General features: G+C 39.9%; 1 protein-coding gene across 2 annotated transcripts in view; it reads left to right on the top strand.

Annotated features, from left to right (window-relative positions):
- The window catches only part of RNF128 (ring finger protein 128), a 116,559-nt gene that overhangs the window by 49,151 nt on the left and 46,785 nt on the right, over nucleotides 1–20,623 (top strand). Inside the window, exon 1 of one of the 2 annotated variants that reach the window (XM_042975115.1) lies at nucleotides 3,791–4,466. The exons of the other annotated variant lie outside the window; for it this stretch is intronic. Within the exon in view, the coding sequence (XP_042831049.1) occupies nucleotides 3,974–4,466 (493 nt within the window). The 5' untranslated portion in view covers nucleotides 3,791–3,973. Of the gene's footprint in view, nucleotides 1–3,790; nucleotides 4,467–20,623 lie in introns of those variants that run through there. 2 annotated transcript variants of the gene reach the window in all.

The following is a 20,623-nucleotide window of genomic DNA, read 5'->3' on the forward strand; positions in this document are numbered from 1 at the left end:
ATTAAAAAAAAAGATTCTAGCTCTCTCCCTCTGCCCCTCTCAACCACTCATGCATGCTGTCTCTAAAAATAAAAAAAATTAAAAATTAAAAAATAGAGAGAAGTTGAAAAAAATAGTACAGTGAGCACCTATAGACCCACCATCTAGACTCAACAATTGCTATCATTTTGCCATATGTACTTTATGTAGGTGTGTGTGTGCCTGTATGTACATATGTGTTGAATCCATACTCTTTAACACAATTTTCTAAACTCTTCATATTCTGGCACAGCCTACTTGTCCAGCTTCACTTTCCCTGGCTCTCCCTTTGCAACTTGCATCCCAGCCATACTTAACTATTTAATGTTAGTTCCTTGAATGCTCCTGGTGTTTTCATGTAATATATTATTGCCTATGCCTGAATATCCTTACTCCCTTTTGCTTGATTAACTCTATTTGTTCTTAAAGACTCAGCCACACCCATGTTGCCATAGCACCCTACGTTTTTCTCAGTCATAACAGTTATTAAACTGTACTGTTATTGTCTACCTCCCTGACTTTCCTACTAAACTGTGAACTCATTGAGGGTAGGGACTTTTTTTTTGTCTCTGTATACCTATGCCTCTCCAGTGGCTTGCACTTGGTAGGTGTTCAATAATCACAAAATCCAACTGCCCACCGGAGGGTTCTACCTAGTTACATCATAGGCAACTCAAAATCAACCTATCTATACTGAGCTCATCTCTCTTCCACCCGCTTCTGCCCATTTACACCCCTCCTCTGGGGTGCCTGGGTGGCTCAGTCTGTTTAAGCTTCCGACTTTGGCTCAGGCCATGATCTCAATGGTTCGTGAGTTTGAGCCCCGCTTTGGGCTCTGCACTGACCCTGTGGAGCCTGCTTGGGATTCTCTCTCTCTCTCTCTCTCTCTCTCTCTCTCTCCACCCCTCCCCCATTCGTGCTCTCTTTTTTTCTCTCTCAAAATAAATAAACTTTAAAAAAATAAATAAAGCCCTCCTCCTGACTGAACGTCATCCAGTCTTCCAAGCCAAAAACCTCAGAGCAAACCCTAACTCTTCCCTCTCTTTCATCCTCCAACATAAGTTTCCAATCTGTCCACCTCTCTTTATCTCTGCTACCTGTCTAGCTTGGGCCAGCTTCTTCTCTCACCTGGAGCACTCCTGAAAATCTTCTATCTTGGCCCACTGCTTCTCATCTTGTCCCCTCCAGCCTATTATCCACAGAGGAGCCATAATGATCTCTAAAATTCAGAGCTGATTATATTACTCCATGTGTAAACCCTGATTGTATTACTCCCTGCTTTTGGATAAAGTCCAAACTCCCCAGCTTTGATGAAAGGACTCTCGAGAACTGACCTCTGTGCACCCATAGAACTTTGTGTCTTGTACTCTTAGGTTCCAACCATTTTGTGTTTATAGAGCCTGTAGTACTTTTTGTCTCCCAACATTTTCAGTTTCATGCCTCAGCGCATTCCCTTGTATTGTTTTCTGCCTAGGAAGGCTAACCCTCTCAAACTCAGCACGGACAGGTGTCAGCTCCTGTGGGCAGCTTTTCCTTACTTCCCAGCCTGGGTTAGGTTCCTCTTCTCTATTACCCGTTACTGCCCTGTGCACACCTCTGTCACAGCACTCACACTATACACATATAGCTCTCTATACTGCAATAATAAGTTTGCTTGTTTGTCCCATTGAAACTAATTTATGAATTTTTTGAGAGCAGAGTTAATGTCTTATTTGCTTTTTTTCCTTTTTACCCCAGTGCTTAGTTGAGGGCTGGCATATAGTAGATGTGCAAGAAATACTTGTTTAAGAATGAATATTAACAAATGTCTCTCCAAACTTCATTTTTGTAGATGCCTTATAAAAGATCTCTTTATTTTTTTTAATCTTTATTTATTTTTGAGAGAGAGAGACAGAGTGCTAGCATGGGATAAACAGAAAGAGAGGGAGACACAGAATCCGAAGCTCACCAATCATGGCTGGAACTCACCAATCATGAGATCATGACCTGAGCCAAAGTCCAATGCTTAACCCACTGAGCCACCCAGGTGCCCCAAAGATCTTTTTAATTTTAAATACATTGTTTCTTTAAAGTACAACATAGTCGATTGCCACACAGGTAATCGTTATTGAATTTTGTGTGTTCTTCAACAAATTCAGACAATTTCTAGAATTGTACTTTCTTAGAGATGGTCGATCCTACCCTTTCCTTTTTCTGTAGGTAATTTTTATCTCAGAGATAAACATCATCCGTAGTTGGGGGTGTCATGCTGTTGGCCTCACATACCCACTTTGATCTCTTATGTTCCTTTTAGTATAATAGGGTTCATGTTTCACAGATTTGCCCATTTAATTTGGATTCTAGTGCTGTTTAGTTATGGTGTGAATTTTCCCTTAGGTTTGTCTCAAGCCATGAGAGTATCAAGTGAAAAATTGTCCCATTGCTTAATCTTTGGGAATAATATTGATTAAGTAAATGTTGGTCCAGGGACGGAGGGGAGTGTGACTGGGAATTTAACAAATGCTGGGCTGGATAAAGTGAATTGTCTCTTTGAACTGAAAATGTAGCTAAAACTGAACATCCTGAACATCACTGTCTCTGATTATTATCTCAAAGTGACAACTTTAAGATTATTTACAAGGTATGGGGTCCCTGACCCTGTTTACTAATAATAGTATTTAACAGATATATTTTTTACACTGTGCTAAGCACTGTTCTAAGTGCTTTACATGTATGAACCCATTTAATCGTCTGAACAACTTTATGAGGTAGGTGATATTACTATCCCCATTTTACAGATGATGAGGAAACTGAGTCACAGAGAAGTAACTTCCCCAAGGTAAAAAGTTATCCATAACTGTTATACAACAGGTGTATTAATTCACTTTTGTCCAATGCATATTTCTTAAGCACCTCTTAAATGCAGTAATTGACAGGGCAGATAAAAATTGTACACTTAAAGTAAGGAGGAATAATAATGCAATAGTGCCATGCATGAATCACCAAGGTGAGTCAGGCTCCCTTCAGTTGGCGGTAAATGGGCAAAGATTATATAGCTAAGGTCAGGAATGGCGCAGATGTATAGATTCGAGTAAACCTGTTTGTGGAAGACGAGAGAAGAGATTTAGTTTTGATGTGTGTGAAAACGGTAATTCTTTTCTGAGGACTAAGATTACTTTCAGAAGGGGCTTCTGATGCAGTCTATTTAGCACGAGGTAAGCGTCAGAAGGAAATACCCAGTATGACGGTTGTCTGGAGCAAGAAAGGAGAAAGCTTTAAAAAAAAAAAAAAAAAAGTAACAATGCGCTTTTCCTGTCCATCCCCCTCTAGAGAATCAATAAACAGCCTGCCTGCCCCCTCTCCGGACACCACCCACCCACCCGAATTCCCTTGACTACAACTCAGACCCTTCTGATTCGCGCTTTCTAGTACTTTCACATTCTGGCACCTTAAGCCAGAAAAGGCCTTTAGGCAAATGTTTGGAGCGAAAAAGCTATTCTTGCAACCCCAAACGGGCTCGGATCCTACTGGAGAGCTTTTACGGTCGCAGATGGTATATAGTTCCTGGCCTGTCCATTTTTTAGAACGCGACGCGACACACCTGGCCACACAGCCTCAGAGCCTACTCTAACTAGCCTGCCCATCCTGTTACCCTTTTAAGAGGCGGATCCCGCAGTGTCCTTTCCTCCCTCCCAGCCACCTCTACCCCCAGTCCTCTGGGCGGAGCTTCCAGCTAAAGCCCCAGAGCCCGACGCGGCCGCAGCAGTAGCTGCGAGGACCGGAGCTGCGAAGAGCTGCATCTGCTGCAGCCCCTTCGCCGACGCTACGTGCCTCGCGGCTCCCACCTAGCTCCGGCGCGCGCCGGCCCCTCTCCGCCTCCTTCCCACCTGGCGCGCACCTGGGCCCGGCCGGGTCCCGCCGAGAGCCAGGAGGGCTCGTGCCAGGGGACCCTCGGGAACCGCATAGCGCACGCGCCATGGGGCTGCTGCCCGGGGCCGGGGTCTTGTGCCGCGGTGGCTGCGGCTTTTCCCGATTGCTGGCGTGGTGCTTCCTGCTTGCTCTGAGTCCCCAAGCCCCCGGCTCCCGGGGGGCCGAGGCTGTGTGGACCGCGTACCTCAACGTGTCCTGGCGGGTTCCGCACACCGGAGTGAACCGCACGGTGTGGGAGCTGAGCGAGGAGGGCGTGTACGGCCAGGATTCGCCGCTCGAGCCCGTGGCCGGGGTCCTGGTGCCGCCCGACGGGCCGGGGGCGCTCAACGCCTGTAACCCGCACACGAATTTCACGGTGCCCACGGTCCCGGGGGACTGGGGAAGCGCCGTGCAGGTCTCTTGGTTGGCCCTCATCCAGCGTGGCGGGGGCTGCACCTTCGCAGACAAGATCCACCTGGCTTACGAGAGAGGGGCGTCTGGAGCCGTCATCTTCAACTTCCCGGGGACCCGCAATGAGGTCATCCCCATGTCTCACCCGGGTGAGTGCAGCTACTACATTGCGCCCCATCAACCCCCCTCCGAGGCCAGTTTTTTTTTTTTTTCCTCTTATTTTGCTCGTTGCTGTCTTTCCCCTATCCCCTTGCATCGCCGGGAAAACGAGTGCCCTTTCTGTCCCTACCAAGTGAGGTAGGGTCTTCTCCTTCCCGAGATCTCACCCTGCGTGGGGAGTGGGGCGAAAAAATCCTTCAGAATGTGCCTGTCTGGTGGAAAAGGGTAAGACCAACGGAGTGCGTAGGCTGGCAAGTCGAGAAGGACTGTTTGGGCTCCTTGGGTCGCCTTTTCCTGGTGTTCCACCAAGGGTGCCTTGCGTTGGCTGCTTTGGTGGTGGGCATTGGCTTTGAAATGACTGGAGTGCAGGCGGCCTGGAAATCCCTTCCTCATTCTTTTTCCTGTTTAACAGCCTCAGGCCCGAGGCAGGTTTTGCCCTCCTCTCTCCCAGTTTTTCTCTCCCTGTTTCCTAGTATCAAGTACACGAGATTGTGTTACTGTGCCCTGTTAACCTCATTGCAGTTTGGGTGGAAACTGCCTAGTTTAGGGGCTCTTCTCTGCCCCGGGGTCTCGGGTCCCAAGCGACTGTTGGTATCAGTGCTTTCGTTTGCCTTTGAAACATCCGATTTCGGTTATTGAGTGGCCAAACAGGTGATTAATGTTACTGAAAAAAAAAAAAAAAAAGCTTTGTGGATGAGGATAGCAAAGGCCTAGACTTTGGGAAAAATAGTCCAGGTGGGTCTTCAATTTGTGGAGATGGTGTGGGTTACAGTTTTTCCCTGTTGGGTGATTCTTCCAGAAACCTTCTCCCTATTTGTGATTAGGTAGTGACAGTGTATGTATGATCCGAAGCCCCAAAGGACAAAGAGAAAAAAAAATGGAGAAAAAGGAAGAGACACATAATAGCAGTATATCATAGTTGTTCGAGAGCTGGGCCCCAAGTCAGACCTTGGTTAAATTCCAGCTCCATTGCTAACTAGTCCTGTGACCTTGGGCAACTTATTTGAAGTCTTTCGAGTCTGTGTTCCCTCATCAATCAAAAGGGAAAGAACTGAGAAAAACTACTCCCACAGGTTTGCCTTGAGGATGAAATGAACTAACGCCTGTAAAGAGTTTTAATACACCATCCTTTTCAGTAAAGGCTAGCTGATAGGATTAGCCTTTTAAGGAGTCACTGGAGAGATGAATCTGCTTATTTCAGTACTAGAGGTTTTGTGTTTTTCTTAAAGCGGTGGGTTTGGCCCTCCCTAGAGAGCACTTGCATGGGTTGGGTGGTAAAATGGAAAGAGCACTGAACTGGAACTCAGGAGATGCGAGTTCTTTTAGTCCCTTCTTTGCCCCTAGCAGCTTTGTGACCTTGTACAAGTTACTCACTAGCCAAATGATAGTATAGAGTTAGGAGGTGGAGGCCAAATTGGCAGAGTGTGCAGAGACAAAAGCGAAGGAGATGAACTTTTAAGATCCCTTCCAGCTCTAAAATGCTGCGATTCTTAGATTTTAATATTGATTAAAGGAGCAAGTGTATCTCTCCTGGTTGATAAGTCATTGATTAGAATGAAATTATGTTTTAAAGTCTAATAAAAATGAAGAATAAGGATTTGGTAAATTTTAAAGTCCTTACGTTTCAATTGGCTATCTAAATGCAAAAGTTTAACTTTGTCTCCTCCAAATGAGATTCGTTTGCATGAATGATTTGAAATTGAAGAGTACTCTTTAATAAGACAGTTCCTATTTAGATCACTTTTATCCTACTTTCTGTTAAGGATGTAAGCTTATATTTATCTGATAGTTTTAAGGGACACTAAAATTAATTTTTGTTGAGCTCCCACTAAGTGCCAAGCAGTCTACATACATCTTACTTATATGCTATTCAGAGACAATATGGTGTACTACAAAAAGCACAGGCATCATAGTCAAGAACGGGTGTCAAATTCTGGATTTACCACACAATAGCTTTGTACCCTTGATCAGGTTCTGTAACTTTACTGAGTCTCAGTTTCTGCATCTGTAAGATGGAGATACTTATGTTGCTGGGATTGTTTTCTTCTTTTTTTTGTAATTTAAAAACCTTTTTTAATGTGTATTGATTTTTGAGAGAGAGGGAGACAGAGTGCGAGTGGGGGAGGGGCAGAGAGCAAAGGAGACACAGAATCTGAAGCAGGCTCCAGGGTCTGAGCTGTCAGCACAGAGCCTGGTGCGGGGCTTGAACCCAGGAAACATGAGGTCGTGACCTGAGCCGAAGTTGGATGCTTTACCGACTGAGCCACCCAGGTGCCCCTACGTTGCTAGGATTAAGGATAATATATGTAAACTACCTAGCAGATAATAATCACACTCAGTTAAAGTTGGTTATTACAGTAGGTTAAAGCCAGTAAGATGCAGAAAACATACAAATAGATGCTTATGCAGCTGTCAGTTTAAATAGAATCATGGCTGTTTTATTTCAAGATACTGTCTAGAAATGCCTAAATATTGAGCACTTAATTAAGTGACACTCAGAAAGGTATTTTGAGACTTAAAAATTTTACTACTGAGATGATAACTACAGAAAATTTTACCACTAGGCTAACTAGCCATAAAAAGCTAGCTAGTTACTTGAAGTATAGAATCACATTTCTTCCACAAATGCGTCGAGAAACTTCTTTTCAACACAGGGGACAAAATCACTTTGCATTTCATGCACGTGTGTTGTTGAATATTTGCTCCCAAAGTTTTGTATTGTTTGCTTTGCTCATTCTTGAGAGTTAGCCTAGGCTAGGGTTCATTGTAATCTCTGGTCAGAAATGACTTATCTGGGATCTTAGTGGCAAAGAGGTAGGACTGAGGTTTAAATGTTGATTAACTCAGTATGTATTGTCTTGAATTACCCAAGGGCCACCAAATGTGGAAAAGCCATTGCTGTTGTCTTTGTTTATGAAACCTCTCTTTAGCCATTCTCACAGGAGTGCTTGAATTGTTTGCCTTTTGAATTTAGGATGAACATCCATACTCTCCCCTATCACAGTCCTGGGAACATGAAGACCCATTTGTTTCAAGTAACAGAACTAACTGGTTTAGAGCAGTTGCTTTAACACTTTTGTTTATTGTAGAGGAACTCCACTATATAAAGAGCAATCAGTCAGGAAAATGAGGCTGTTTTTATGTATACCGAAATTTCACAAAAGGTAGTCATAGCCTTGCATCAACCCATGCAGTTTATTTCTGTCTATTGTTTTGGGTTGCAAAGTATCCAGAAAAATCCTGATTTACACAGATAAATAATTGCAAGTGATAGATGTTTATTAACAGCTTGTCTTACAGTCTCTGGATATTTTTCAATCACATTGATCCAGAGTCCTGGAAGGGAATTAGGAGAAAATTTTGGTTTCCAAGGCTAATCACTATTCATATATCTTATCTTAAATATGAAAATGAGATAAGCAGCCAAAACTTAGAGTAAGCACTAAAGCCATGTAAAATGTAGGATTGTCATGATGAGACACGTTACACATGTTATTGTGCAACTGACTGTTCTGCTTTTGCTGGGCAGATGGGCCTGAACCTTGCATGCTATCTAATTGAGCACAGCCCACGGGTTGAAGTGCTGTAGGTACCTGCTTGTACAATTTTCTTCGAGTAAACATGTGCAGGCATGAATTAATTGAAAGACCTGAGCAGTGCTACAACCTTCATAATCCATGACACATTTAAGGGAACTTGAAACATATTCCAAGGCATGACAGGGTAAGTGTTATTCCTGAGGGTTGTAAAAAAGTGAATGAACCAAGCAGTTTAAGTTAATGATTTGGTGGTCTCCAATGAGATGTATAAAACAGTTGCTTGTATACATTGTTGAAAGACAGTAGAACATATTAACAGGTTGGGCTCTGCCACTTACTTCAGATTTTTGGTCAGATTTTGGTCAATTTAGGATGGGGTTACACCTCTGATTACCCCATCGTAAATTGAAAATATCAGTAAGTCAAAAATGAACTTAATACACCTAACCTACCAAACATCATAGTTTAGTGTAGCCTACCTTAAACATGCTTAGAACACCTCCCTTAGCCTACAGTTGGGCAAAGGCATCTAACACCAAGCCTGTTTTATAATAAAATGTGGCTATCTCATGTAATTGGTTGAATACTATACAGAAAGTGAAAAACAGAATAGTTGTAGGGTACAGAATGGATGTAAATGTAGATTGTTTACCCTCACAACCGCATGGCTGGCTGGGAGTGCCAGGTCGCTGCCGCTGCCCAGCATCACTGCTGGCTTCACTACTGCATATTGCTAGCCCCAGAAAAGATCAACATTCCAAATCCAAAGTTTCTACTGAATGTGTTTTGCTTTGATACAGCCATTGAGTCGATCCATTATTAAGTCAGGGACTTTCTGTATTTTAAAAATCTTAGGCCAGTTATTTTACTTTTCTATATGCCTGTTTTCTCCTGTTTAGGATGGTCGTAATAATACACTTTCCTCATAAAGTTGCTGGGATTAAATGAGATAATACAAATATAGTATTTAACACAGTGCCTGGCATATAAGGAAGCTCCTGAAATATTTTTTTATCACGATCAAGATAGTTAAATAAATGTATTTTAGAAAACAAAAATGGAACCTGATGTTTGTAGTACATACTTTGCAAATGAATAGCCTAGAGTACTAAATCCACATTACTTGAAATCCTAACTTTCACACTTTAGGAATAGGGTGAGTAGACTTGAATTCTTCACAAGAAAGTCATCTTTGGGCCCACCTGTGTTTGTCATTCTTTTTTCAAATAACTATTTCTCCCTCAAGCTACCAATCTTTTCATTCACAAAGGACTTCAAGATAATATTTTATACTGATTTATCACCACCCAATCCCTTCTCAACCACTTGACATTTAATTTTTATTCTGCTTTTTTCCTACGATGTTGACTTTGAAGAGAACCCTTTTTCAATAGAGAGGTTCAAGAGAGGATGAGAAGAGACTGGGTGGTGATGGTTTACCAATGTAAAGAACCATTTCAAAATCCATTTCTAGATACCTCCTTTTTGATATTTCTGCTGTACCATATTTAACACTGTTGACCACTGCTCCGAAATTCTCCCAAGCTGTCTTTTACTTCTCTTACCTCTCTTTTGTTTCATTTTGGTTGTTTTATTAATTCATTCATCTAACACCTCTTCTTCCTGGTGTTCACACCCGGGCCACCACCACCCTTGCCTCTAGTACATGCCACATCCAATTGATTCTATCACTTTAAATCTCACATATGCCCCATTCTCCCTTGCAACTGTTATTACCCTGCTTTTAGTTCCTGTGTCTTCTCATAGGAACAAATGCTTAGCTTCCTAATTGTTCTCCCTGCCACTGATCGGTTGTTTCTTCCTTCCAGATCTTCCACATTGCCTCTGGAACACAGCTCTGATCACATCTATGCCATTGTGTGAAAAGCCATTGCTTACAAATTTTACACTCCATTTCCCAGCATGGGATACAAGACTCTTAATCTGGTCCCAACATACTTTCAAAGCTTTATGTACCTCTTCTCTCATGTTGATCCCTAAATGCCCTCTGTCCTTTCCCATTATCATTCCTTTGTTTGTACTTCTCTTTTGCCTCTATACCCTTTTTTTCCCAGCTCTGCTTGCCAAAAACTTACCCATCCTTCAAAACCCAACACAAATGTCTCATCTTTGAAGCCTTTGTCAATTCCTTCCTTTACTCTTCTCACCACAGTCCACACCAAAAACAAAATAATCCTTTTGTTTTAGCTCCCATGGCATTCCGTGTCTTATAGTACTTTTTGCATTTTACAGGTAGTTATGTGTTTATATGTTTTACCTTCCTACTGGATTGTACTTATTTTAATATTTTATTTTCATATTCCTCATGGGAACCTTTGCACTGTGTGTGCTCTGAAAATGCTTGTTGAGTTGCTTTAAATACCCAAGAATGAAAAAAAAAATACCCAAGAATGAAAAGAATGCCAGAGGGTCATAAGATTCACTAGAAAAGTATCTAGTGGGGAAGGGGATTGAAATCCAATTCATTGAGCATTTATCAAGGATATATTGTGATTGTGTGCATACTATGCTTCTTACCTGAATATACAAAATAATTAAGGTAAATTAGGAGGAATAAGAGTGTACAAATTCTTCCAGATTGCAGGCTCCTTAATTTCTATGGTAATCACCATCATGGGCCAGTTAATGGGTTTTTATTCATTTTTTATTTTTTTATGCCTTCACTAGTTTATTCACACAGTGTATGTTTACTGAGTGCCTACTCTGTTCCAAGCACCTTGAGAGAGAGTTATGAACACAAACATTCTGCATTTTAAAGGAAAAGACAGTGAACAAGTAATGATTTCATTGTTCTGTATTCCATTATTCCATAAAAATTGTTAGAGATTGATTTTATGGAAATACAACAGAAAGTTGCAACTTCTGCTCTCGTCATTGGATTCCACACACCCCGTCATCTGTTCTGGTTGTCCATCCTCACTCTCCAGGTTGCTGAGCTTGGGTCATAAGTATGGTTTACGTGTTTTTAATGGCAAAATGACCTATGTAACAAAGAGATAGTGAGAATGAGTATTTACATTGAACTTTCCCTGTTCTGTTTTTTTGTTTTGTTTTGTTTTAAAAGCTTGATTTACACGAGCATTCAATTTATGTCTCCACTTAAAATGCTTCCACTGAATTTGTTGTGATATGTGGAATTCCATTACATAAAAACCTTTAAAAAATAGCTTGATCAGCAAATTATTTTTTTAAGATTTTATTTTTAAGTAATCTGCACTGAATGTGGGGCTCAAACTCACAACCCAAGATCAAAAGTCACATGTTCTCCGACTTAGTCAGCCAGGCACCTCAGAAATTGTTTTTCTAAGCACATAAAGAACTGCATGCCCCCCTCAGTCCCTGGAAGATGCGTTATCTCCTACAGAATGCCATATTTAATCTGTTCCCAGCCTTAAATGTAATAAACAGAGGAGAGTATCAAAGACATTTTCTGTTATTTCTGATTATGAAGTTAATCCTACTTCTTGAAGAAAACTTGGAAAACACAGAAAATTATAAAACTAAAAACTATGGATAATTCCTGGGGCACCTGGGTGGCTCAATCTGTTAAGCATCTGACTTCAGCTCAGGTCATGATCTCACAGTTGGTGGGTTCGAGCCCCATGTCGGGCTCTGTGCTGACAGCTCAGAGCCTGAAGCCTGCTTTGTATTCTGTGTCTCCCTCTCTCTCTGCGCCTCCCCTGCTCATGTTCTGTCTCTTTCTGTCTCTCAATAATAAATAAACGCTAAGAAATTTTTTAAAAAACTATGCATAATTCCACAATACCATTAATATTCCTTCATGTTTCTTTTTCATGTGTAGATAGGGTTTTATACCCTACTTGTATCATAATGGTTATTTTTTATGAGTCTTAATGTATTAAGAAAATAAAATTTAAAGGAAAATATAAAAATCCATAGATAGAAGCATTTTATCATTTTGGGGTATTTTTGTTGTCATTTTCTTCTTTTGCTCTGTATATATATTTAAAGAATTATAATTATATATTGTATGTACAGTTTTGTATCCAGATTGTTATTGTAAGCATTCCCCTATGTAATTAAAAATAGAGGATTCCCTTACTAGTTGAATGGGGTAAGTTTTGAGGGGGGTAGGGATCGAGCTTCTCTTTCATTAACTGGCAGAAAGGAAGTGCTGAAATGGTGACAGGGAGGATTATGAATTGGTACATTTAAAAAATGGGGTGCCTGGGTGGCTCAGTCTGTTAAACATCGGACTTCAGCTCAGGTCATGATCTTGCAGTCCATGGGTTCAAGCCCCGCATCAGGCTGTGTGCTGACAGCTCAGAGCCTAGAGCCTGCTTCGGATTCTATGTCTCCCTCTCTCTCTCTGTCCCTCTCCCACTCACGCTTTGTCACTCTCTGTCTCTCAAAAATGAATAAATGTTAAAAAAAATTTTTTAAGCAAAAATATGCTCTATAGAGATTTATGTAAATATATAAACTTCTGGCCATAAACGTGATCTGGTCTAACCCATATGCATTACCTATTGTGTACTTGGTCTTTTGAAAGGTTTGATCACCATTTGTACCTTTAGTTTCTCTTCTCCCCATAATATTCCTATCGGTGATGTCTTTGTCACAAATGAGTTTTGCACCTAATTAATTTCCTTGTTGCTTGGTGAAGTAGCACCTCATTGGCTAAGATCGCTTTTCGTTTTCATGACGACCACTGAACTGTCAATTATTGGTTGGGGTTTTCCCCAGAGTTTACTTGATAGGGTACCACAAATATTATCTTAGGGACAAAGAATTTTTTGTATATGTAAATTTTGTTGAAGTATAACATACATACCAATGAGGTACAGAAATCATTAGTATATAGCTCAGTGAATTTTCCCAAAGTAAACATGCCTGTGTAGCCAGAGCCTAGATCAAGAAACAGAACAGTACCAGAACCCTAGAAGACTACCTCACACCCCAAGATGAAGAATTTTTGAACTTTGTCTCTTCAGGGAGTGACCTCTTGCAGCATGTGGTAGGAACTTTGTCACCCACAGAAATGCTTTCACTGCTCCGGAGCTAGTTAACTGTGACGCTCCTCAGCTATATAGTGTAGGGAGTTATTTCCAAGCACAGAGTACATGCACTTTTTGATGCAGTTACCAAGCCAGTTCAGAGTTGCTACATTTTGCTGTGAACACCCACTTTGGAGCCCTATGAGCAAAGCAGAGTACAAGGGCTCTTTGTTATTATTGTATTTCCTGTTCTTTTTTCTCTTTCAGCTGCATGTGCATGTCTTTCTATATATCATGGCATATACTTGCTGCTTGAATTTACCCATAGACTTATTATAGTATTCATTTCTTTTGAAAAGAAAGTTTGGTGATTCATGCCTGACTTCATGGAGGCTGTTAGGATCAGGACCTAGTCGTGATTTACTTGGTTTTCACGCTTGAATGCTCAAGTTAGATACAAATCAGTGATTTTGAGTTAACCCTATTTATTTCTGCTTTTTTGAAATAAGATGGTCTAGAACTCCCTTGTTGATGTGTGTGTTTCTCAAGACATTTATCATTTCAGATAAAATGTTGAAGTAGCTTAGTTAATTAAATGCTGCCTTCAACTAATAAAAAGTCTTAGCTTTTAAGAAGAAAATACACCAAAATGTTAACGTTGGTTATTTCTGGTTGGTAAAATTATGGGTGATTATTGTTCTTTTCATTATGTTTTTCTGTATTTTCTGAATTTCCTATAATTAGTATGTTTTATACTTGTAATTAGAAAAAAAATCCATTATTTAAAAAAAATTTTTTGTATGTTTATTTATTTTTTGACAGAGACAGAGTATGAGAGGAGGAGGGGCAGAGAGAGAGGGAGACACAGAATCTGAAGCAGGCTCCAGGATCTGAACTGTCAGCACACAGCCCGATGTGGGGCTTGCACTCACGAACTGTGAGATCATGACCTGAGCCTAAGTTGGACATTTAACTGACTGCGCCATGTTGGACATTTAACCGACTGAGCCATTCAGGCGCCCCTGTTATTTTTTAAAAACCCAAAATATTCCTATACCATTGATAAATCTTGAAGCATTAATAATGTGACTATAGCAACAACAGGAACAAATCATATCTGATAATAGAAATGATTTACAGACTATTAGGAGAATTTAAAGAATTGTTTTGGCCTTTTGAATATATCTAACCTGTATGATTGTTAATGTCGTCCTTTCTTGTTAACACTAATTGGTTTCTTCATATGTAAAATGAACCTTGAACACTAAAGAACCTTAAAGACTAATTTTTTCCTATTTTAATGTGAAAAATTTCTCTTTACCCTTCATATCACTATTTACATATGTTTTCTTTCCCCCCTTACGCACATACCCACCTCTTACCTTTCTTGGTATTTTTGCTTATTTCCCATTAGAATCCTGCTTCCCCTCACTTGCCCCCTTCAATATCTGTTCTTGTCAGTACTTAATAGTGCTAAGTTTAACAGCTTTGTATGAAGAATCAAATATATTGGCAATTTTCATTTATGACACACTGGGTTCATTTGATGACAGTAGTTTTTGTCATTCTAGGAAAGAGGAAAATTTATTACAGTAAGGGCAGAGGAGAATCATAATATTCTTATCTTACACCTTATTAATGATATGCAGAACATACAAGCTCAATCAAGATGATATTTAAGACATCATTAAAATCGAATTACTTGTTTTTAAAATTAACATGTCCCTTGAAATGATAGCCCACTATACAAAACTACCAGTTGGCAGTTTGCACAGAAACTCCTATTCAGGGGTGCCTTCTGCACCACTTCTTTCCTTCTGAGAGCAGATTTTGTATCCTACGTTTCCACCCTCTTCCCCTGCCTTTCATAGCATGATTAATTTTACCTTAGATAATGTTACACACATACCCTCACACCCTCTTGGAGCCCCATGTTCTTTTTTAAAAAATCTGAGCTTCTTTCTGTGGGGTTCCACTTCTTTTGAAGTAAAATTTAACATAACAGGTCAGCGCTCTCGTATTTAACAACCTTGAATGTGTCCATAACTTACTCCCACAATCTCCACAAAAACCACCCATTAGCCATGTAATCCTCCTGAATATATATGTATTTTCTTATGTCCTGGTATTTAAGATAAGTTTGAAGTGCTTTTGTTTGTTTTTCTTTAGTTATTCCAGTGATCCTGCTTCCTGAAAAGTTTTATTACAAATATGGGCTAAATAATAGTTCATAATTTGCTTTGCAGTTTTTAGTTCTCAACACCTTTCACATGTAATCATTTGTAGGCTCATTTGGGAACCCAAACACTGTTTAGCACATTACTATGGGAAAATATGCTGCCTTTACTTCCCAACAGCTGACTTACAAGTGAAGAGGTGAAACACAACCCACTAGGGTTACCTTTGTAGCTTTTGTTCATAATGATAGCCTAGTGAAATATACTTTATTATATTATTCCTGATTATGCTGGTTTAGAATTTTCTCTGCTTATTTAGTGTCTTTGTAATGTCGATTCAAGCTTTACCTCACCTTTTCTGTGTGTTTCACCTTGAGGACTCTGCATTTTGTTTTCCTAACCTATGGTGATCTCAGAAGTTGCCTTATTTTAATAGCATTTGTAATGTTCGTGAAAGTTTTAAGAACGTAACTGATTTGTAAATCAGTTAGCCATTAATACATTTTCAAGTTGGTACATCTTTTCTCATTGTAGAGGATTTCAACAGGCATTTAGGCTAGAAATGAAGGCTAGAAAATGTGATTATATCGCAGTTGTCATTCATAGATCTATGAGCAACCTATATTTAACATCGCCCCAAAATGATTTGAGTTGTAATGGTATTGAAAATTCCTGTTTTCCACCACCATCATTTCATTTTGGCAAGAGGACAGGATGTTTAAGAGAGACCAAAACTGGCTAGTGCCAGCTCACCAGTCACCTCCCTTACCCTAATCCCCCAACCTCCAACCCTTTTTGCTGTTCCTATTTGACTGATGCCTTTTGGTTGAACTGATGAAGAGGAGCATATTGATTTACCTTGAGTAATGTAATTAAAGACAAGCGGATTATTCTTTGATGATAAGGAAAGCTACATGATTGCTCTATTTTATTTCAGTATATTGTACCAAAGATGAATGTGGTCTATTTGAAATTGAGAGATAGCATATTACATTGGAAGAATGGGTGTCCTTGAGTCTGACTGCTTAGCTTGATTTTAGTTCTACCAACTAATAAATATGTAATCTTGGGTGAGTTGTGAAACCTGGACTTCATTTATCTTGTTCATAAAAAGTGGAATAATAATGCCCATTTTCTGTGATGTTGTAAATAAAGTGTTTGACATGGAGTGGGCATTTAGCAAATGTTAGTTCTCTTGAATCTTTTGCTAACATTTTTTATTACTAAACGTGCTGTTTCTCCTTTGGTTATCACAGCTGTTCCCTACTACATTTTGAGATATGTAATTGTTTTAGATGTAAAAGTGGGGAAAAAAACCATGCCATCCAAATTTCTGGTTTTCTGGGCTGGTTTTGAGAAATTCAGGGAGAAATCACATAATCAAGAAACTAAAACAACTATCTTGTTCTTCTCCATGTGCATTTTCATTTTAAGGAGCAACAACTCCTTAAAACCAAGACGTTCATCCCTAACAATAGAAATGGCTGTGGACCTTTTGATGGCACAGTGATAAAGAGAGGGGATTTAGGAATCAGATGGATTTTGATTTGAATCCCAACACTGTAGTGTAATAGCTTTATAACCTTGGCCAAACTAACCTCTTGAAGACTCAGTTTTTTCGTCTATAGAATGTGGGGGGAGGGGGGTGATGGTAATAACTGTACCTACCTCATAAGGTTATTGTGAGGGATAAATCAGATAAGATACAAAGCACTAAGTATACAGCCTGGTTCATTAAAGGATATTTTAACCACCTCCTCACCCTCCTCTATAGCACTTTTTTTTGGAGACTGACAATGCATATCACTGCAGGGCTTCTCAGGGCCTCTGATATGCTAAAGAAGCACTATTCAACACTGTTAAATGAAATATTTTCTAAATTTGTTTATCTATAGAACTCATTTTGTCTTAAAATACTTAACACCTGAAATAGAATTTGGAAAACACTGATTACCATGCACTTGATAGCTTCTCCTTCCTTCCCTCCTCCTGCCTCATTTTCAGACTGGCCTCAGGCTTTAACTGTATCTATTGTCAATGTCAAGGAACTAGTTATCTCACATGATAAGAACAGAATGTTTTTGACTGTGATAACAAGCATTTTAGTTATATTTCTTTGTACTAATGTGGTACTTTTTATATCAAGCTAATGTAACTTCAAAGTATAGTTTTACAGGCTAGATTTATTTTCCTTATTGACTTTCAGAAACAATTTATTGTGAAAGTATAAAATCGCAAGGAAGACCGGTTTATGTTTATTAAAAAAATTTTTTTAATGTTTATTTTATTTTTAAGAGAGAGAGAGACAGGCATGAGCAGGGGAGGGGCAAAGAAAAGGGGAGACACAGAATCCAAAGCAGGCTCCAGGCTCTGAGCTGTCAGCACAGAGTCAGGGGGCTCAAACTCAAGAACCAGGAGATCATGACCTGAGCCGAAGCTCAACGCTTAACAGACTGAGCCACTCAGGCGCCCCTTATGTTTGTTTTTATATTTAGTGTGTGGACCTTAGTACAAAAGTTAACTTTTGTAATACTTCATACAGGAGGAAATTTAATATTCCCAGTACACTGTTCTTATTTATGAAATTTTTATACTAAATGATACAAAAATTTCTGCAGAGGCGTACCAAATTCTCTTTTTCTCTAATCCAGATACCTCATAGAATACTAATGGGACACCTGTAACTTTTGTACCCTTGGGTTCTTATGGCCAGATCAAAATGAATACCTTATCCCTAAACACAATGTTGTTCCTAATTTTAATGATTAATGAATTTTCCAATGTAATCCCCCTATTACAATCTATACCTGAAGAGAATGCATACAAAAAGTTCCAAATTCAGCAAAAATTTGAATACCCTTTATGACCAGCACTGTACTGGATGCTGTGGTAGTAGAAGAGTGAGAAGGGAATTGCTAAAGATAAACAATGACACGGTCCTTTCCTTCCAGGGACCTCATCTTTTCAGGCCTTATTGCATTTTTTCAACTAAGGACATTTTAGTCTAACATTGAAATATCAACTTAGTTGGGGCTTTTAGGCACTTGGGTGGCTCAGTCCATTAAGCTACTGACTCTTGATCTCTGCTCAGGTCATGATCTCAAGGTTTGTGAGTTCGAGCCCCTCATGGGCTCTGTACTGGCAGTGTAAGCCTGCTTGGGATTCTCTCTCTCTCTCTCTCTCTCTCTCTCTCTCTCTCTCTCTCTCTCTCTCTGTCAATCTCTCTCCCCCCTCCCTCTCTCCCCCTCTCTTCTCTTTCCCTCTCCTCCCCTCCCAGCCCCCCTTCCCCTCCCCTGCTCACGTGCACTCACACTCTAGCACTCACTCCCTCTCAAACAAACATTAAAAAGAATAGATGGGTCTTTTAGATCTACACAAAAATGGCACTCACTAGAGTTTGAAAGTATTTAAGGTACAAAGTGCATGTCCCTTGCATACATTCTTGGACCAGTTTCACCTGGTCTGAAAGGTTGCAGGTAAAGTGGCAAGTGGTACAGACCATGTCCCAATTTCATTGTAGGTCTAGGCTATGGCTTGCTTTTGTGCTCATGTTTTCCCCCTGGATATAGCAACATTTTGTTCACTGGAATTCTCCTTCCCAAGGTCTCATGTTATAGGAAAACAGAACTGATTAACACAAGAACAAAGGGTCACCAAAATTTCTTATGTTCATTTGTATAAGTTTTCTTTGCCTCAAACCCCTAAATCTCCAGTTTATCTTTTTACACTGCCCAACAAATATCGTTCTAATTGTCATTAGCCTGTTGTGTATATGTTGCTAGTCAGTAGTTGCTTCACCTTGCACCATCAAATATTCTTATCAGATTCTGAACAGCTCTGGATATTGCACAATTTATTGTCCCAAAGGATTGAATAAGTACATTGATGTTATAGAGTTTACCGACTGATATTCCTCCAGAAAACATTAACATATAGCAACAACAAATGTTGAATTTGCTTTCTAGAAACCTTGCTACCCCAAAACAAAAACTATGACCATAGACCTTTAGCATAAAAATTTTAATACAATTACAGAATACCCTACTAATTAGATAACATGTATGCTACAATTTGTGCATCGCCTTGTAATAGCATATCTTATTTTCTTTTCCTCAGTATCAGCACAAATTTAGAGTTGTGTAGACATTCAGCCTCTTCCAAGTGTTTTAAGACTTCTCTTTTATATCCTCTGAACCTCCTCATAAGTGTCTAAATTACCAGTCTCCTAGTGAGCCAGGATGACTGTGTTCTAACTTGAGCTTGGGGCTGAAATGGCACCTGTCCTAGCTCCTGAATTTAAGTGGGAAACTGAGGCATAGTCAAGCCCCAGGTTGGAGAGGGATTATTGCCACCATTAGCACTACTCTGCCAGTATGGTCATTTCAGCGGGATCAGCACTGTGGCAGTAAGCGTCACATTAAACCCAAAGTCTATAGAGTAGAATTGGTGTTTAACTTTTTATCTGTGTGTCTGTGATATGTCCTTTCTGTGGGGAGACATGCCCTGTCAAGATATGTGGTCTTTGACTGTAGGGAGGAGGCAAACCTTAGACTCTGTTTTCTACAATTATCTTTAAGGATAAATCTGTTTTCAGATTGAATCAAGATTCACATTATCATTAAGTATAGCATACTTAAAATTGCTTTATCAAACATTTATTTGACATATATTATGTGCCAGGCACTCTGCTAGATGTTGTAGATACAGTGATGAAAGACTCAGTCCCTAACCTGCAGGAGTTCATAGTTAGTGAAACACAAATAAACCAGATAACTTCAAGGGAAGTCTGCACTTCTGCACTTCCCTTCTGCACCATTTTGAGTTTATTCTTGTGAATGGTGTAAGAAAATGGTCTAGTTTCATTCTTCTGCATGTTGCTGTCCAGTTCTCCCAGCGCTATTTGTTAAAGAGACTGTCTTTTTTCCATTGGATGTTCTTTCCTGCTTTGTCAAAGATTAGTTGGCCATACGTTTGTGGGTCTAGTTCTGGGGTTTCTATTCTATTCCATTGGTCTATGTGTCTGTTTTGTGCCAATGCCATGCTGTCTTGATGATTACAGCTTTGTAGTAGAGGCTAAAGTCTGGGATTGTGATGCCTCCTGCTTTGGTCTTCTTCTTCAAAATTACTTTGGCTATTTGGGGCCTTTTGTGGTTAGCCAACACTATGTTGAACAACAGAGGTGAGAGTGGACATCCCTGTCGTGTTCCTGATCTCAGGGGGATCAGTTTTTCCCCATTGAGGATGATGTTAGCTGTGGGCTTCTCATAAATGGCTTTTATGATGTTTAAGTATGTTCCTACTATCCCGACTTTCTTGAGTGTTTTTGTTAAGAAAGGATGCTGAATTTTGTCAAATTCTTTTTCTGCATCGATTGACAGGATCATATGGTTCTTATCTTTTTTTTTATTAATGTGATGTATCATGTTGATTGATTTGCGAATGTTGAACCAGC

The sequence above is a fragment of the Panthera tigris genome, chromosome X (assembly GCF_018350195.1).
Source record: "Panthera tigris isolate Pti1 chromosome X, P.tigris_Pti1_mat1.1, whole genome shotgun sequence".
NCBI lineage: Eukaryota > Metazoa > Chordata > Mammalia > Carnivora > Felidae > Panthera > Panthera tigris.